Genomic DNA, 17,520 nt, shown 5'->3' on the forward strand with positions numbered 1-17,520 from the left:
AGGCATTTTGATGCTGTGCAGATGCACTCTACAGTCATGCTGAAACAACACTGCGATAGGCTGCCTTATGTTTTTAGCAGAGGGATGGCTGATGGGACGGAGAACAGCTGCCAGATTTCTGGGCTAAAGCTGTTCCATGCTTGCCATCACTGGTTAACTATATATACATTTTTTTCCCTTTTCATTATCTGTCATTTCATGAGTTGGAATATGATTAAATTCATAGAAAGTCTTTGTAAACGACATATTTTGAATGTTTAAGTTAAGTATATTTATGGAAACTTTCTAAAGATTGAGATTTTCATGCATTTTAGGGTCAGTTTGATTATCTGTACCAAACACTAATAATGGGTCACACTGAATTTCTTGCTTCTCTGACATGGTATGTTCACCATACCGTTATTTCTTTTACTTTTCTAACACTATGTTCAGTTTCCTTAAAGACCTTTAGTGTCTTCTTTATATCCGGTTATGCCTTAAATTTTACATGCAGAGCACAGTGCTAGCGGTAATTGTTCATATTTAAGAATATCCATCCATCCATTCATTATCTGTAACCCTTATCCAGTTCAGGGTCACGGTGGGTCCAGAGCCTACCTGGAATCATTGGGCGCAAGGCGGGAATACACCCTGTTGGGGGCGCCAGTCCTTCACAGGGCAACACACACACACACACACACATTCACTCACACCTACGGACACTTTTGGAGTCGCCAGTCCACCTACCAACGTGTGTTTTTGGACTGTGGGAGGAAACCGGAGCACCCGGAGGAAACCCACGCAGACGCAGGGAGAACACACCACACTCCTCACAGACAGTCACCCGGAGGAAACCCACGCAGACACGGGGAGAACACACCAAACGGAGCGGGAATCGAACCCACAACCCCCAGGTCCCTGGAGCTGTGTGACTGCGACACTAACCTGCTGTGCCACCGTGCCGCTATTTAAGAATATCATATTCACATTGTAGCATGCCTTCAGCTAACTAGTCTGGGCAGTATCTCACTGTAGGACTATCGATAAATCAGCAGCAAACTACCAAACCCGTAGCCAAATGGAAAGCCCTAATTTACAAGATGTAATGTAGCACCACAGTTTTTACATTTGCAGTTAAGACATGATCTACTCTTCCTATCACTTCATGTCTTTAAATTACAGTATGTTTTTTGTATTAAATTTGAATGAGTAAAACATTAAAATGGTTTTACCGTTAAGGACAATGTATGGTTTTTTTTGTGTGTCTGTTAAAGCTTGTATGGCAGAAGATTGCTTGTAATTATTCTATGGGAATAGGTCAAAGTCACTGCAGTAATGGTTGTTTGTCAAAGGAGGTGCCACAGTTTTGAGCAATGACCATAAGCTATAATCATTTCATTCAGGGATTTCTCTCGCTCTCTCAACACAGAACAGTCATCGGGCCTTTGATTGTCTTTGGAAAACCGTCTTCTAAATATTCTTGGACAGTAAACATGGAGACTATGGTTTTGAAGGCTTTGAAGGTTTTAGAATCAGTCGTTCAAATTGATAGCCATTATAAGAGACAATGGAGGAAGAAAGCAACACGATTGTATTCTAAGAATAGGCATTGCTCTGTGGCTATCTTTGCTCGGTGTCAGAAATTAGAGGCTGTCATGGAGAAACTGGCATATTTTGTTGCAGTCAGGTTGTGCCTCCAGACAGTTTTTAACATACCGGCTCTGTCAGTCCTCCCAGTGCCTGCCAACCAGTGCTCCTCCCTCAGCTCCCCAAGATGAACTTCATCCTGACACTCCCTGCAGGGGGCTGACTCTCTCCCAGCTATTTCTGCAATGTGACAGGAGACATTGTTGTTCCGCTTATTATACAGTGAGAGAGAGGGTTGCGTGGCATGGCCTGATTTTTAACGACAAGCTGAGCCTGGGGTCATTGGAACTGAAGCTGGGCAGATTTTTCCCCGGAACTGGCTCGCTCACTCACTCCCTGCCCTGCTCTGCCGGCTGTGCTGTTCCTGCACATGCTTCACTGGCTTCTATGAGCTTTCTCAGATCTGTGCTCTCCAGACTGGAGATACAAAGATGGTTGCAATTGAATGTGGTCCTTTTTAGTGTGGCATTTGGAAGACACAAAAATAAACAGACTGCAATTTCCTGCCATTATAAACAGCATAGCAATAATGGGAGCCTTTTTTTCCCTTTTTAAGAACAGAAGCATACAGCTTTAGCAAACAATAAAGTTGGAATAAGGTCTGGATATGAACACTTTTAGAGATTAGGTTTCTTCAATGGTCTCCCACAGTCTGCACTGTGTATATAGGTCATTGTTTTCATGTCGCTGTGCAAATCTACTGAGCTCTTCTTGACAGACGGCACAGCTCTGAGTCAGAGCCCCGAATGTGTATTTACTCAGTTCTCCTAACCCTTTGTCACAGAGTGGTGATCTGTTTGTGTTCAGGTCCACTGAGCAAAGTACAGCTGTTGACATGGACATGGATTTGGTCAGATTCTTTTGTGAATAGGAAGTTCCTGGGTTCTATTGCCTAGTCATGCAAATTACCAATGAAATCTATTTTGGTCCTTCTTCGCGTCTACTACACTTCAACACACGTTTACGTAGACGTTCCAGTTCCATTTGATTAATGTACTGTTGAACGTTGTTTTGTTGCAGAAATTAATTGCATCCTTTTTTTTTAATGGCCATATTGAATGTAACTTGTTTTTGTCTTTGTAGGTTGTAATCCAGTATGTAAAGTAGTTGATTCTGACTTAATTATTGTGCTCTAAATGTGTGGTGTTTTTCCCCTTCCCCATATGTTAACCATACGACCTGGAATGTCTTATAAAAGGAGTCAGCCCAAGGTAATATTACATCTGATATTTGTTTTCATTAAAGATTAAAGGAAATAAAAGATGGCAATCATCTTTTTTAATGCATGTCAAAAACTCATTGTGTTTTCTACATGGGTCCTAGGTGTTTGCCTATGACTACTGTTTCTGGTCCATGGATGAATCAGAAAAGGAGAAGTTTGCAGGTGAGGAAATCTAAGTCCCTTCTTAACACACACACTCTGTTGTTGTTCTGGTGTGCCAGTTATCTGCTGGTGACATGTCTGTTTACAAATCAGAAGCTTAGTACGATGGGAAACCTTTCAGAGCGGTGCTGTCACCTTGACCCATCTATATTTAGTTAGGCTCTGTGTCTAGGGGTTTTATGATCATAAGTGAACAGCATCCTTTTCTCTCACATGCAGTGAATTTAACGTCAGACATGTTTGAAATGAAATACACCTTCCTAGAACGTGACTTTCATGTGTTTTAGGTAAACAAAGCTTTGTTGATGGTTCCTGGTGTCTGCTGGTTTATTTTTTTAACTTCCTTTAACTTTTCTTACAGGCCAAGATGTAGTGTTTCAGTGCCTTGGGGAAAGTCTTTTGCACAATGCTTTCCAGGGTTACAATGCCTGTATCTTTGCGTACGGGCAGACTGGTAGGACAGACTATTTTCTTGGCGTTAAACAGTTATATATAACCAGTTATAGTGCTTTTGTGCTGAGTGTGTAATTAATTATTTACTGAATGATGCAAGTGTATCCATCCGTGCATGTATTAAAGTGTTTGTTTTCCCTGTGGTCTAGGTTCAGGAAAGTCTTATACCATGATGGGTTCAGTGGACCAGCCAGGTCTAATCCCCCGGCTCTGCAGCTCCTTGTTTGAACGGACGGTGCAGCAGCAGAGAGAGGAGGAAAGCTTCACTGTTGAAGTGTCTTATATGGAGATCTACAATGAGAAAGTCAGAGATCTCTTGGATCCTAAAGGGTGAGGGTCAGCACACCTGATGTAATCTGACAGGCCATACACTGTTTGAAGGGATTTATTTCCTAAATTATTAAGTATGAAATAGATAGTCTTCAGTAAATTACCCCATAGTCACCTGGTCTTTTCCAAAGTAAAGGAATGTCATTAATCATCAGCATGCATTTATTTAAATAAATTTGGCATAGTGGATATATTTATTTGCATTCTCAAGATAAAAATAACAATTACCTTTCTTGTTAAGGTCTCACAAATGAAGATTTCTCATATGTTAATGTTAATATTTGGCATAGTACTGTCGAAGTAGGATTTTCACAGGACATGTCTGTAGGCCTGTGTGGACACTTAACTTTCCTCCCCCTCACAGGAGTCGGCAGGCTCTAAGAGTACGAGAACACAAAGTCCTTGGACCGTATGTGGACGGACTCTCTCGGCTTGCTGTGGCTAGCTATAAGGTAAATCATGCCTAGTGTTGATAGTGGCTCATAATGTCATCATGTACACTTATCATTTTTGAGGCCAATAGATACTCAGAGCTAAGGGTGTTTTTTGGAAAGACCTAAAACCAGTGTTCTATAAGCTGTTTTCAAATGCTGTGGCTTCTTGCTGGTTCTCTTCACCCAGGACTGCCTACATGGATGTGTCCTGCTTTAACTTCCACCACCCATTATTCAAATAAACAGGGTAGATCTGTGTTGTGGACATAATGGATCTCTAATGTAATTGACTGTAGCAATTGCGTGATGAATGTACCTTCCATCGCTACATTGCGTTGCAAATTATCCATTTGCATGGTCCCTTAAACCTAATTGTCTCAAAGCCAAATGGGACTGATGGCAGTGTTTGCCCAAAAATACTGTGTGCTGTAATTTTAGAAATTACAGCAGTGTATAAATGAAAAAGAAGTGTTTTCCTGTGTGTGAACTTAACTGTATCTGCCTGCCTTTTCATAAAGGACATTGAGTCATTGATGTCTGAGGGAAATAAATCGCGCACAGTGGCTGCCACCAACATGAATGAGGAGAGCAGTCGCTCCCATGCAGTTTTCAACATCATCCTCACACACACTCTCAAAGACCTGCAGTCTGGGGTAAGCTGTAGCTCCGGTTATCTCACTGCTGTGTTGATGTTTGACCTACTCTGTATTAGTAGCTCTGAATGCAGATGCATTTTACCGTTTTCCTTTCAGCACCTTCTGTAATGGGTAATGTGTCCTTTTGCTCTGGTCTCTCCTAATGCCTAGCCCTAGAGGCACAATTCTCTGCATGTTTAGTGTTTTCTGTAGTCTAATGCAACTGTATTGAGATGTAATAGAGACGCAGCACACTTGTACACATTCCTTATCCACTTTTTAATCAATTTGAGCTTAGAAATGCGAATTCAACAGGCAAGAAAATTCATTAATTGGTGTCAGCTTATCTATGGCAAATGTGCTTTTGTCACTGTGTCCCTCTGCTGTGCTCTGGGTTGCCCCTCCCCTTCCCTTCTTTACTGTCACCTGTTTCAGCTCACTTTGCTTTCAGATTAATAATTCAGCAAAGACTGAACCATGCCTCTTACTCAACAGGTGCACTGCACTCAAATGCAGATGTGGCTCTAAATATAGCAGCAGTCCCACCATTCAATCAGACTCAGGAATAAATGTGTGCTTTTAACTGCACATGTTATCTTGCTTGTACAACGCTTTAATAAAATGAAGGTATTGGTACGGTTCACAGATGTAACAGCAAGCAATATTTTAACTTTCTGACTTCATGAAACATACCTCAAATGAATTGTATTATTTAAAATAATTACTTGTTTTTTATTCAGATGAAATCACTAAATGTAGAAAGGGGGGTATATTGAATTACCTTGTAATTTGCATTTCTAAAACACCAGCACAACTCTAAAAATACAAATTAGTTTACGTTGACTAAGATTAGGGCGGCACGGCGGCACTCCCGCTCCGGGTGACTGTCTGTGAGGAGTGTGGTGTGTTCTCCCTGTGTCCTCGTGGGTTTCCTCTGGGTGACTGTCTGTGAGGGGTTTGGTGTGTTCTCCCTGTGTCTGCGTGGGTTTCCTCCGGGTGACTGTCTGTGAGGAGTGTGGTGTGTTCTCCCTGTGTCCTCGTGGGTTTCCTCTGGGTGACTGTCTGTGAGGAGTTTGGTGTGTTCTCCCTGTGTCTGCGTGGGTTTCCTCCGGGTGACTGTCTGTGAGGAGTGTGGTGTGTTCTCTCTGTGTCTGCGTGGGTTTCCTCCGGGTGCTCCGGTTTCCTCCCACAGTCTAAAAACACACGTTGGTAGGTGGATTGGCGACTCAAAAAAGTGTCCAGAGGTGTGAATGTGTGAGTGTGCGTCTGTGTTGTCCTGTGAAGGACTGGCGCCCCCTCCAGGGTGTATTCCCGCCTTGTGCCTAATGATTCCAGGTAGGCTCTGGACCCACCGCGACCCTGAACTGGATAAGGGTTACAGATAATGAATGAATGAATGACTAAGATTATAACCCCCCCTCCCCTCCCCCATTAGTTGATTTCATTAATATGTGATTAATTCATACATTTTTAATAGAATTTGTTTGTGGTATGTTGTACTAGCCCAGCTTGTTCAACTACTAAAATGTTTGTAGCATATCTGGGGTTTATTTGTAACAAAGTAGTTTATATGGCTTTAGTAAAAAAAATATTGTTTCCCCAGCATGAAATCTCTTTCCATGAGATTTTCTTATGCAAATGCTCTGCGCAGTTGTTGAACTTTGTGAACAGGCGTGGCACTCTGATTCATGTTTGCTTTGTTTGTGTCTAATTTTATGATGGCTCAGCTCTGTGTTAGCTAACCAGTTCATGGTTGGAGTAAATAAAAATGCAAGAAATTCCCCAGCTTTAATTTGACCCTGTTATTGTTACATGTTGCCGTTTCATCCAAATATGTGTCTGTCTGTTTTCCTATTGTCAATTATTCATTAATTTATAGGCAAACTTTGTTTGGAGTGTATTGCAGGCACCAAATTCTGTTTTTGTGTCTGAGATAATAAAAAGAACAAATGCCTATTAAATTTTATAAAACTACCAACTTTTTGGACATGAGATTTGTAGATCTTAGTCCTAACCCTCCCTCCAAATGTAATCATACATTAACTCAAACCCTAATCCTGCTACTGCACAAAGCGTTTACTTCATTTTCAAGTTCTTTTAAGCATTTGTTCTTTATAAGGGGATGTCTAAATAAAATGGAATTTATTTTTGTTTGTAACTTTTTTTACATTTTGAAATAAATAAAACAGAAGCAGGGGTTTAAATTGTGGTACAACCTTTTTTTGATTAATAGATTAATAAAAGTAGTAATCTTGTGTCAGCAATTAAGCCCTACTCAGTAATAAGGTTGAAACATTGCAATTGTTGCTTCATTGTGCAGTGCTCTTTGCCCCCAACCCTACCATCTACTCATCCGATGCACCCTTGCGGTCCTCACCATCTTTATTTCAGACGGTAATGTGAGTAATGGTGTCTATAGGAAGGTCTGCATTTGCATTGGCTGTTCTTCATACTGCAACAGTGTGCTGGACGGAGGAGAACAATGGATGCTTGTGTCCTGTTTGGCATGGCCTTCGTTGCCTTTGTTCATGCTCTATTTGAAAGTTTAGCACAGTTTGGGCAGCATAGTCATTCATACACAAATATTCAAACAGCCTCACTGTTTTGGAATGGAAAGATGCAGGGGAAAGCCTGACAGGCATGAAAATGCAAAAATAGTGAAGGCTGCATGAAGGTGAATGTTGTTCTGCTTTAATCAAATCACCCTGAAACCTTGGATGTATGAATGTGAGTAAATGGTTTTTTTTCTATCTCTCTGTGTAGACAAGTGGAGAGAAGGTGAGTAAGCTGAGTTTGGTCGATCTCGCTGGAAGTGAGAGAGCAGCTAAGACTGGTGCAGCGGGCGAGAGACTGAAGGAAGGCAGCAACATTAACAAGTACATAACTGTTATATTCTCCCTCTTGCACTCTCTCTCTCTTCAAACCCAACACAGTGCTAAAGCTGTGATGTGGCACATTCTCAATGATGCATTCATCTATTTTTATCCTGTTTTCCTCTCAAGTTTCAGTTTAAATAATTGTCTAAGTGTTTCGCAGTAACATTGTAATTTTGCAGTTATGAGTGGTTATGGTTTTTTCTTTTGGCTGCTCTTTTCTTTGGCTGAAATGCAGCTCTGTCTTTGGAAAATTACACTTGTGAAAATGGCACATTCTTAAGTCAAAGTTTTAGGTGGTTAATAAATCCAACTAAGAGGTTGGCTTCTGGTTTGATTGCTCTGTGTGAGAGAGAAAGTGAAAATGCACGTGGACACAAAGAGACTGTCTTCTCCCTCTGTTTAACTTTTTCTTTCTGGCATCTTGGGCAGGTCTCTTACCACCCTTGGCCTGGTGATCTCAGCGCTGGCTGACCAGGGTGCAGGAAAGAACAAGAGCAAGTTTGTGCCATACAGAGACTCTGTGCTCACATGGCTGCTCAAGGTAATGCCAGTGGTTGTGCCACATCAACCCAAGGAAAATTTCCACAGGGTTTTTTATTTTCCTCTTGGTCAATATTTCCCTCTTAGTCATTTTCTTTCTCTCGCTCTCTCATTCCTCTCTCGCTCTCTCTCGTTTCTCTTCCTCTCTGTCGCCCCCTCTGTCTCTCTCTCTCTCTCTGTCTCTCACATGCATGCATGCTCCCTTACATTCTACTGCTCTCTTATATATGCACTTCACTTAATTCACATCCCACTGAGTGTGATGATGTGTGTCTTCTATTAAGTAATACACTTCAATGTGGTTCTGTCCACTAATCTATAATTTCCTTTTAACTGTAGGACAGTTTAGGTGGGAACAGCCGGACTGCCATGGTGGCTACAGTGAGTCCGGCAGCTGATAATTACGATGAGACTCTCTCCACACTGCGCTATGCTGATAGAGCGAAGAGCATCGTCAACCATGCTGTAGTGAACGAGGACCCCAATGCCAGGATCATTCGTGAGCTGAGAGAGGAGGTGGAGAAGCTGCGAGACCAGCTCACCCAAGCAGAGGTACTCCCTAACTTGAAACACTCCAAACCAAACCGTAAGCCAGGCAATAAGCATTCTTGCTTAAATGTTTTTTTTTGTGGGGGTGGGGGGTTTCAGTCCATGAAAGCTCCAGAGCTTAAAGAGAGGCTGGAGGAGTCTGAGAAGTTGATCCAAGAGATGACTGTCACTTGGGAAGAGAAGCTGAGGAAAACTGAGGAGATTGCACAGGTAACCAGCCACCTGATGTCCCCTGCTTTGATAAGCAAGTCAGTCATAGGTTGATTGAGATGGCTATGATATCATTATACACCACAGATTCTTTACAATTAATGTATTATGAACATAGACTTGGGTGAAATAAAATCCTTACATTTTTCTCTTTCTATTTTTCAGGAGAGACAAAAGCAGTTGGAGAGTCTAGGCATCTCATTGCAGTCTTCAGGGATACGTGTGGGAGAGGACAAATGTTTCCTAGTTAACCTCAATGCTGACCCTGCCCTCAATGAACTTCTGGTTTACTACTTAAAGGTACTGTATAAGCGTGGCCTTATTTTGTAGACATGTGACATACTTTTTATATAAGCAGTTTGCAATATAGAGCAAATGGCTTAGGGTAGTTTGTGTAGACGTAGCGTTCAGACCCTGTCATGGGCTAATGTGAGGTTTGTATTGCAGGAGCATACTAAGGTGGGTTCAGCAGACTCCCAGGACATTCAGTTGTGTGGGATGGGCATCCAGGCCGAACATTGCGTGATCGACATCACTCCAGAGGGAGCTGTTTTCCTAAATCCCTACAGGAACACTCGGTAACTCAGCATCCAGTCAGAAAACTATGTCATTAAGGACACTGTTAAAAGATATTCCTATGTTCAGTCAAATCATGGTTCTCTTTTGTTGTGGGATTGTTTTTTTGGGTCAAGCATATACTGACTAAACTGCTGTAATTTAGACTTTAATAAACGGAAACTTTTATTTTTAGTCGCTTTGTAACTTAGCCTAGCCTTGAGCATGTAGCCCCACAAGAGAGTGAACAAAGCTAGCCATGTGTTTAAGCATGGACTTTAGAACAGCTCCTGGACCAAGAGGAATATCTGCTCTCTCAGCAAGGGCCTTCTACAGATTTTCTAACATGTTTCATGTTCATTCATTATCTGTAAGCGCTTATCCAGTTCAGGGTCGCGGTGGGTCCAGAGCCTACCTGGAATCATTGGGCGCAAGGCGGGAATACACCCTGGAGGGGGCGCCAGTCCTTCATAGGGCGACACACACTCACACCTACGGACACTTTTGAGTCGCCAATCCATCTACCAACTTGTGTTTTTGGACTATGGGAGGAAACCGGAGCACCCGGAGGAAACCCACGTGGACACAGGGAGAACACACTACACTTCTCACAGACAGTCACCCGGAGGAAACCCACGCAGACAAAGGGAAAACACACCACACTCTCACAGAGAGTCACCCGGAGGAAACCCACGTGGACACAGGGAGAACACACTACACTTCTCACAGACAGTCACCTGGAGGAAACCCACACAGACAAAGGGAGAACACATCACACTCCTCACAGACAGTCACCCAGAGCAGGAATCGAATCCACAACCTCCAGGCCCCTGGAGCTGTGTGACTGCGACACTACCTGCTGCGCCACCATGCCGCCATGTTTCATGTTTATTTTGTTAGTTTATGTTTATTTTATGTTAGTTGCATAAATGTACGCTTCAAAAGACGTTATTTTCACTTTCAAGTGCTTTAGCTGTTGAAAATATGATGATTTTTCATGTTGCAGAACGTGTGTAAACGGATCTCCTGTCACAAGCCAGCAGCAGCTGCACCACGGTGACCGCATTCTGTGGGGAAATAATCATTTTTTCAGGTTAGTCTTTTCACCTGGGAGGGAGCCAAGTTTCAATTTTGCTTAAACATCTTATAATCTTTGCTTCATTCATAGTAGTTTTCACTCTTTATTAAGTCTACTTTACCCTGCTGTCTCCAGGATAAACCTTCCAAAGAGGCGTGCACGGCCTGCCGCTGAAGACGAAGAGGGCGAAGGAGGAAATATGAAGAACAGTAACAGCAGTGAGCAGCTGGACGCAGATGGAGACACAGCAAGCGAAGTGTCCAGTGAGGTCAGCTTCAGCTATGAGTTTGCACAGACAGAAGTCATGATGAAGGCTCTGGGGAGCAATGGTGAGTCCAGAGAATGGAATGTTCATGACTACAATATAAAATTTTGTGCCAAGTTCAAGACAATTTATCAAGTTGCTGTCTAGAGAACTGCAACATGTTGCAAGTTAGAGTGGATATTTAAAATGATCTCTAATGTCCTGTCTCTGTCTTTTATCTTTCTCTCCATGCCCTGGTGCAGACCCTATGCAGGCGGTGCTGCAGAGTCTGGAACGGCAACACGAGGAAGAAAAACGCTCAGCTCTGGAGCGTCAGCGACAGATGTATGAGCAGGAGCTGCAGCAGTTGCGCAGACGGCTGACACCGGAAAGACAAAGCACACAAGCGCAGCCCTCCCAGCAGCACTACCGTAGCATGGAAAGACTCAGCTTGGGAGGAGCTTCTTCCAGCGCCCAAAATCGGCTGCGCCAGTGGAGCGAAGAAAGGTCAGAGGACGACAAAAACTTGAGATACATCAGTTGAACTGCATCATAAAAGTTTATGATACATTTCTACCTCTACATTAATGGTAACCTTTATTTAATATGCTTCTTGGTTTGATCCAAGTTTTATGGATAAACAGGGCACCTGCTATGCAGTGTAAATATATAGGACCCAAAGTTTAATATACAAGGGATTTGATTCAGCTTTTGAGGTAATTGTCAGGCAAATTTCTTTAGTTATTTATCACATCTTTTTGGAGTCAAATTAAATCAGACATGGAACAGGATATTGAGCTTTATTGTGATGTCTGATTGGTGAGCCGAGGGGTTTGCTTCTAAATTAATCAATATAATAAAGCTGATCTGATTATTCCTGTCCTCCGGGTGCTCCGGTTTCCTCCCACGGTCCAAAAACACGTGTTGGTAGGTGGATTGGCGACTCAAAAGTGTCCCTAGGTGTGAATGTGTGAGTGTGTGTTGCCCTCTGAAGGACTGGCGCCCCCTCCAGGGTGTATTCCCGCCTTGCACCCAATGATTCCAGGTAGGCTCTGGACCCACCGCGACCCTGAACTGGATAAGGGTTACAGATAATGAATGAATAATTATTCCTGTCTTGGTCCAGGGAGGCTGTTTTGACGAGGAGTTTGCGGAAGCTTCGGGAGCAGGTTGTAAAAGCAAATCTACTGGTACAAGAGGCAAATTTCATTGCTGAAGAGCTGGAAAAGAAAACGGAGTATAAAGTGACTCTTCAGATCCCTGCTGCCAACCTTAATGCCAACAGGAAGGTAACTTCATCCTCTGGAGTTTGCTGAATGTACAGGAACATAGACTCTCAGATATACAGTCCTGTAAATGTTAATCTGTGTTCTTTGTATTTTGATAGCGAGATGCTGTGCTGAGTGAGCCTGCTATACAGGTGAGGCGAAAAGGCAAAGGCAAGCAGATCTGGGCTCTGGAGAAGATGGAGAACAGATTGGTGGACATGAGGGAGCTCTATCAGGAGTGGAAGGACTATGATGAGGACAATCCTGTAAGTGCCATAACTCTCAGCGTCTACTTGAATATTGCCCTTATCCAGATAGTAAAATATCCTAATCCTTTTATTCCCAAAGGTGATGCGTTCCTACTTCAAGAGAGCAGATCCCTTTTTTGACGAACAGGTCAATCACAGTCTGATCGGAGTGGCTAATGTGTTCCTGTCCTGCCTGTTCTATGATGTGAAGCTACAGTATGCTGTGCCTATAATCAATCAGAAAGGCGAGGTATGCGTAACCCCATAGCTGTTGCTGTATGGCATAATTGTGAATATTTAATTTGATCTGTGTTAAGGCATTAAATCTCAGATTGGTCATTGAAATATTATACAATCATTGTTTTTGTGTCAGGTGGCCGGGCGACTGCATGTGGAGGTGGTGCGTGTTGCAGGAGGTGTTGATGATGGCATGGCTGGGGGCGATGACAGTGACAGCAGCCCTGATGGAGATAATCAAGAGCGTAAACTAGTTTGTATGGTATGTGCTAATAAAATCTCACCATCCTATGTTGTATTTACTCAGTGGGTTTACTTAGGGGAACAGACCAGTACAGCTGAAAAGATGGGTATGGCACATTAAATGGCCAGTGTGTGTAGGTACAATGTTAACGGGCAAATGTTTTGATACTTATGTAGATGTTTCATTTGTTTTTGTTTTCCTTCCTGTTCTTATTCTTTCTCTAATAGGTTAAGATCTTGCAGGCTACAGGCCTTCCCCAGTACCTTTCCAACTTTGTTTTCTGCCAGTACTCTTTCTGGGACCAGGCCGAGCCCATCATTGTGGCTCCAGAGGTGGATACATCTGCCTCATCTCCCAGCAGCAAAGACCCCCACTGCATGGTGGTGTTTGACAGCTGTAAGGTGAGAAGCAGTGAATATACTTCATTTTGTTCTTATGAAACCCAGGTGAAGATGGCGCTTGGTAGTGAGTGATGTCAGTACCCTTTTATTCTCTATATACTGTCTTTGGTACTGCTTCCAACTTTCCTTCATCTTTTGTTGTATAATTGTTGTATGTGCACCTTTCTATTTAGCATCGTAAATTGACAGAGTCAAACTACATGACTGAAGGTGTCAAAATGAACGTGGAAATAAGAGATATCTGTGTTGTACTCTGGTAGGAGTTGGCTGTGGCTGTGACAGAGGACTTCATTGAGTATCTAACAGAGGGTGCTGTTGCGATTGAAGTGTATGGTCACAGGCAGTCTGATCCAGGTAGAAACCCTGCCCTATGGGACCTCAGTATCATTCAGGCCAAGACTCGAACGCTGCGTGACAGGTATTTAAAAAGACAAAAAAAAAAAAAACAGCTGTAATGCATGTAAATTTTAATTTACTACTCTACAGAGCTTAGAGGTGGTGGGTGTATATACTTGCTTCTGTAAATTCTAATCCATACAACACCTAAAAAATATTATCCAACTTAAGCAATCCCCTAGAAGTCGTTATTCTAGTGTAATACAATGTGCATTGTGCTTTGTATTTAATGGTTTGATTCTTTCACTCGTTCTCCAGATGGAGTGAAGTGACTAGGAAACTGGAAATGTGGGTGCAGATTCTAGAACTTAATGAAAATGGAGAGTACATGCCTGTGGAGGTTGTGCCAGCACGAGATGTTCGTACGGGAGGCATCTTTCAGCTCAGACAGGTAACTTTAACTGGCTCTAATGATGTCAAAAAGTATTCATTCATTCATTCACTCTTTGTCTGTAATTACTTATTCAGTTCAGGGTCGCAGTGGATACAGAGCCTACTCAAAATCACAGTCCGGTAGGCAGGAACACACCCAGGAATGGGCGCTAGTCCAGCACTGGGCACCACACATTCACTCTCACACTCGCATCGTTCCTACGTCGCGTCGTAAACCGATTTTCGTAGTAATTTGGAACATGCGTACCTACTGTAAGCACTTATTCTATCCTAACACCTATCCTCCTCGGTCCCGAGCCGCGTAACCGTGTATTCTTCCACCACGCTGCACACACCAAACACGAAGTTCACGTTACGATGTTTACGACGCAAAACCACTTAAGCCGAGTAACCCGAGGACCTCCTGTATTTGTGGATGTGGATTGTATGTAAATAATACCAATATACACCTTTTTATATTGCCATTTGTCACTGTCAGTTTTTAGTTTATTACATCATTTGAGCACAGCAGCTTTCCTTCATATTGTGTGAAAATTACATACTGAATGGACCAATAGAAATGCTCCAAAATTATTGGAATAAACTCTTTTTTTTTTACATGGACTATCATTGGAATTATAGGTTTGTTTCTTCTGTAAAGTTGCTATTTTGGAGATATGCATATTTTTCACTGGACAACGATGCATTATTCTTTTAAATAACATTTAGATACTAATTTAATTATTTTTTTGTTAATTTATTTTTGGTCCCACTCTCACTGTAAAACTTTTTAGAACAAATCTAGTCTATTTCACCATTTAATAACAAGCTCAAATGTGTGCCTAACTATTGATGAATGTTCCAAATATTTACTTTGAATATGTAAAATTAGGTATCTGAGTTTTAAAAATCAATGTCAGCACTAGGTACTAGATCAGTGTGTTACATTAGTCATGCCCTTTTGTTTTTGTTTATCACTATCATGTTATAACTATCACTGTCACTTTTTTGTTAGTTAAATCAAATGGGAATTTATAAATTTTTCTAATATATATATATATATAATACTATTGTATCATGCCTTTTATGTATGTGTATGGTAGGGTCAGTCTCGGCGGGTGCAAGTGGATGTGCGTTCGGTACAGGATTCTGGCACCATGCCTCTGATAGCTGAAATCATCCTGGGAGTATCTATTGGGTGTGTGGAGATAAGACAGGCTCGCCCAGCTAAAGCCAGTGACTCACAGGAGGTAAAGAATAGATGTCGTACACTATTTTAAAAACAGTTTGATAATGCCTGCAGGTTGTTTACTAAGACATAATGAAATGCCTTTTATTTTGTAGCCAGAAGGTGATGAAATGGACAGCTATCAGGTATGTTTGATTCCAGTATTGACTTATTGAACTCTCACATCCTAGTTTTGAAATATTAGCAACAATACAGGCAAGATTCCCCTGCATGTTCCTATTACAGGAACGAGACTTGGAAAGGCTGAGGCGACAGTGGCTCGCTGCTCTCACTAAGAGACAGGAGTACCTGGATGAGCATCTTCAGACCCTGGTCAGCAAAGCAGGTAAAAATGTATTTTCACACTCAGGTGCCAGACATTTTCCTCTGGTATGGAGTGGCCATTTGTTGGACTAGGGACTTCAATTACATTATGTTGCATGTCAGACAATAGCATCCTGATATGTCTTGTCTTATATCTGTTTGTGATAAGATAAGTCAGAGGATGATGTGGAGAGGGAAGCTCAGCTGCTGGAATGTCGTCTGACTCTGACTGAGGAGAGGAATGCAGTAATGGTGCCCTCTGCTGGAAGTGGCATTCCGGGAGCTCCTGCGGAGTGGTGAGACTTGTATCTAAAGTCTTATGACATTATTTTCTCTTTGGTTGATCTCTCAAATTCACTCAAATATTCTCAGTGAAAATTCTAACTGTTAAAAGCTGCCCTCACATTGTATTTAATCTGGAAGTGGATTTTATATTAGAAATTATATTATAATATATTTAGAAAGTAAAAAGTGTACTTTTTCATGCCTTTAGCTTTTAGTCTGAAGCAGGCATGGTTTGATATTTTGCCTGATCTTGGCAGGGTACCGGTGCCTGGGATGGAAACTCACATTCCAGTTCTCTTCCTTGATCTGAGTGGTATGTTAAATCATGTGCACCAAAAATAGCCAAATCACCAGTGTTGGCTACATTTCTAATGTGAAATAACCACGGAATGTGTTTGTCTTTGTCTCTTGCGCTCTCTCTCTCTTTGTCTTTCTCTTTTTTCCTCTCTTTCTCTCTCTTTTGCTCTACTCTCTTTCTCTTTGTCTCTTTCTTTCGTGCTCTCTGTCTTTCTTTCGCTCTTCTCTCTTGCTTGCTCTTTCTCTTTTTTCCTCTTTCTCTCTTCTCTCTCTTTCGTTCTTCTCTCTTTCTCTTCGTCTCTCTATCACTCTCTCTCTCTCTCGTGCTGTCTTGCTCTCTTCTCTCTCTCGCGCACTCTCTTTTTTTCGCTCTTCTCTCTCTCGCTCGCTCTTTCTCTCTTTTTTCCTCTCTCTTCTGTCTCTGTTTCGCTCTTCTTTCTTTCTCTTCCTGTTTCTCTCTTCTCTTTGTCTCTTTCGCTCTTTGCTCTCTCTCACCCACTCCATCTCACTTGCTCTCCACCCTCCCCATCTCCTGCTCTCTCTCTTTCCCCCTCTCTTTGTCATCATCTCACTCCCTTTAGCGGATGATTTTAGCTCTCAAGAAAACCTAGAAACACCAGAGGCAGGAGGCTGGGATGCAACACTCGCTGGCGAGGATGAGGATGAATTCTTTGACCTGCAGATTGTCAAACATTGTGATGGAGAAGTAAGTACATGACCCAAACACTCTCAAGAGCTTAACTATGTCCTTTCAGTGTGCAGTACAGTCAACATCCCTAACCCAATCCCATGAAGTTAACTAACTACATTCGTTTTTTTTTCCAGGTAAAAGCAGAGGCGTCCTGGGATTCAACAGTTCATGAGTGTCCTCAGCTTAGTCGAGGAGGCGCTCCAGACCAGAGGGTTTATCTGACAGTTCGAACTGTGGTGCAGCTCAGTCACCCAGCAGAGATGCAGCTAGTCTTACGAAAGCGCATATGCGTGAATCTCACTGGGAGACAGGTGAGCAGCACCATACTTTCTTTTTGGCCAGACATAGTGTTACTTATTGCTTTATTTATATGAAGTATCTATACCACAAATTAGCCAATATCTTTTAATAATTTCTGTCTGTGGGTCCACAGGGTTTTGCTCAAAATTTTCTGAAGAGAATGTCCACACGGAGTACAGTCCCTGGCTGCGGGGTGACCTTTGAAGTTGTCTCAAATATTCCAGGGGTGAGAATGTCCAGTTTTGAGCATTAACCCACTCTAAGATGGAAGTATATAGGTTCCCACCTTTTTATATATTTTTATGTCTCTTTGCC

General features: G+C 42.2%; 1 protein-coding gene across 2 annotated transcripts in view; it reads left to right on the top strand.

Annotated features, from left to right (window-relative positions):
* Window positions 1–17,520, top strand: part of kif13ba (kinesin family member 13Ba) — a 38,574-nt gene that overhangs the window by 12,171 nt on the left and 8,883 nt on the right. For both annotated transcript variants that reach the window (XM_066675578.1, XM_066675585.1), the window contains exons 3-32: window positions 2,825–2,837; window positions 2,950–3,010; window positions 3,372–3,464; window positions 3,613–3,793; window positions 4,158–4,245; window positions 4,746–4,880; window positions 7,626–7,738; window positions 8,168–8,279; window positions 8,618–8,830; window positions 8,927–9,037; window positions 9,203–9,337; window positions 9,485–9,615; window positions 10,599–10,685; window positions 10,806–10,999; window positions 11,178–11,421; window positions 12,041–12,203; window positions 12,302–12,448; window positions 12,531–12,680; window positions 12,804–12,929; window positions 13,139–13,312; window positions 13,573–13,730; window positions 13,967–14,099; window positions 15,184–15,330; window positions 15,425–15,454; window positions 15,555–15,654; window positions 15,802–15,928; window positions 16,175–16,230; window positions 16,796–16,920; window positions 17,040–17,216; window positions 17,339–17,431. In XM_066675578.1, coding sequence (XP_066531675.1) covers window positions 2,825–2,837; window positions 2,950–3,010; window positions 3,372–3,464; window positions 3,613–3,793; window positions 4,158–4,245; window positions 4,746–4,880; window positions 7,626–7,738; window positions 8,168–8,279; window positions 8,618–8,830; window positions 8,927–9,037; window positions 9,203–9,337; window positions 9,485–9,615; window positions 10,599–10,685; window positions 10,806–10,999; window positions 11,178–11,421; window positions 12,041–12,203; window positions 12,302–12,448; window positions 12,531–12,680; window positions 12,804–12,929; window positions 13,139–13,312; window positions 13,573–13,730; window positions 13,967–14,099; window positions 15,184–15,330; window positions 15,425–15,454; window positions 15,555–15,654; window positions 15,802–15,928; window positions 16,175–16,230; window positions 16,796–16,920; window positions 17,040–17,216; window positions 17,339–17,431 — 3,817 coding nt within the window. The remainder of the gene's footprint in view (window positions 1–2,824; window positions 2,838–2,949; window positions 3,011–3,371; window positions 3,465–3,612; window positions 3,794–4,157; window positions 4,246–4,745; window positions 4,881–7,625; window positions 7,739–8,167; window positions 8,280–8,617; window positions 8,831–8,926; window positions 9,038–9,202; window positions 9,338–9,484; window positions 9,616–10,598; window positions 10,686–10,805; window positions 11,000–11,177; window positions 11,422–12,040; window positions 12,204–12,301; window positions 12,449–12,530; window positions 12,681–12,803; window positions 12,930–13,138; window positions 13,313–13,572; window positions 13,731–13,966; window positions 14,100–15,183; window positions 15,331–15,424; window positions 15,455–15,554; window positions 15,655–15,801; window positions 15,929–16,174; window positions 16,231–16,795; window positions 16,921–17,039; window positions 17,217–17,338; window positions 17,432–17,520) is intronic.

Source organism: Hoplias malabaricus, chromosome 1 (assembly GCF_029633855.1).
Source record: "Hoplias malabaricus isolate fHopMal1 chromosome 1, fHopMal1.hap1, whole genome shotgun sequence".
Classification (NCBI taxonomy): domain Eukaryota; kingdom Metazoa; phylum Chordata; class Actinopteri; order Characiformes; family Erythrinidae; genus Hoplias; species Hoplias malabaricus.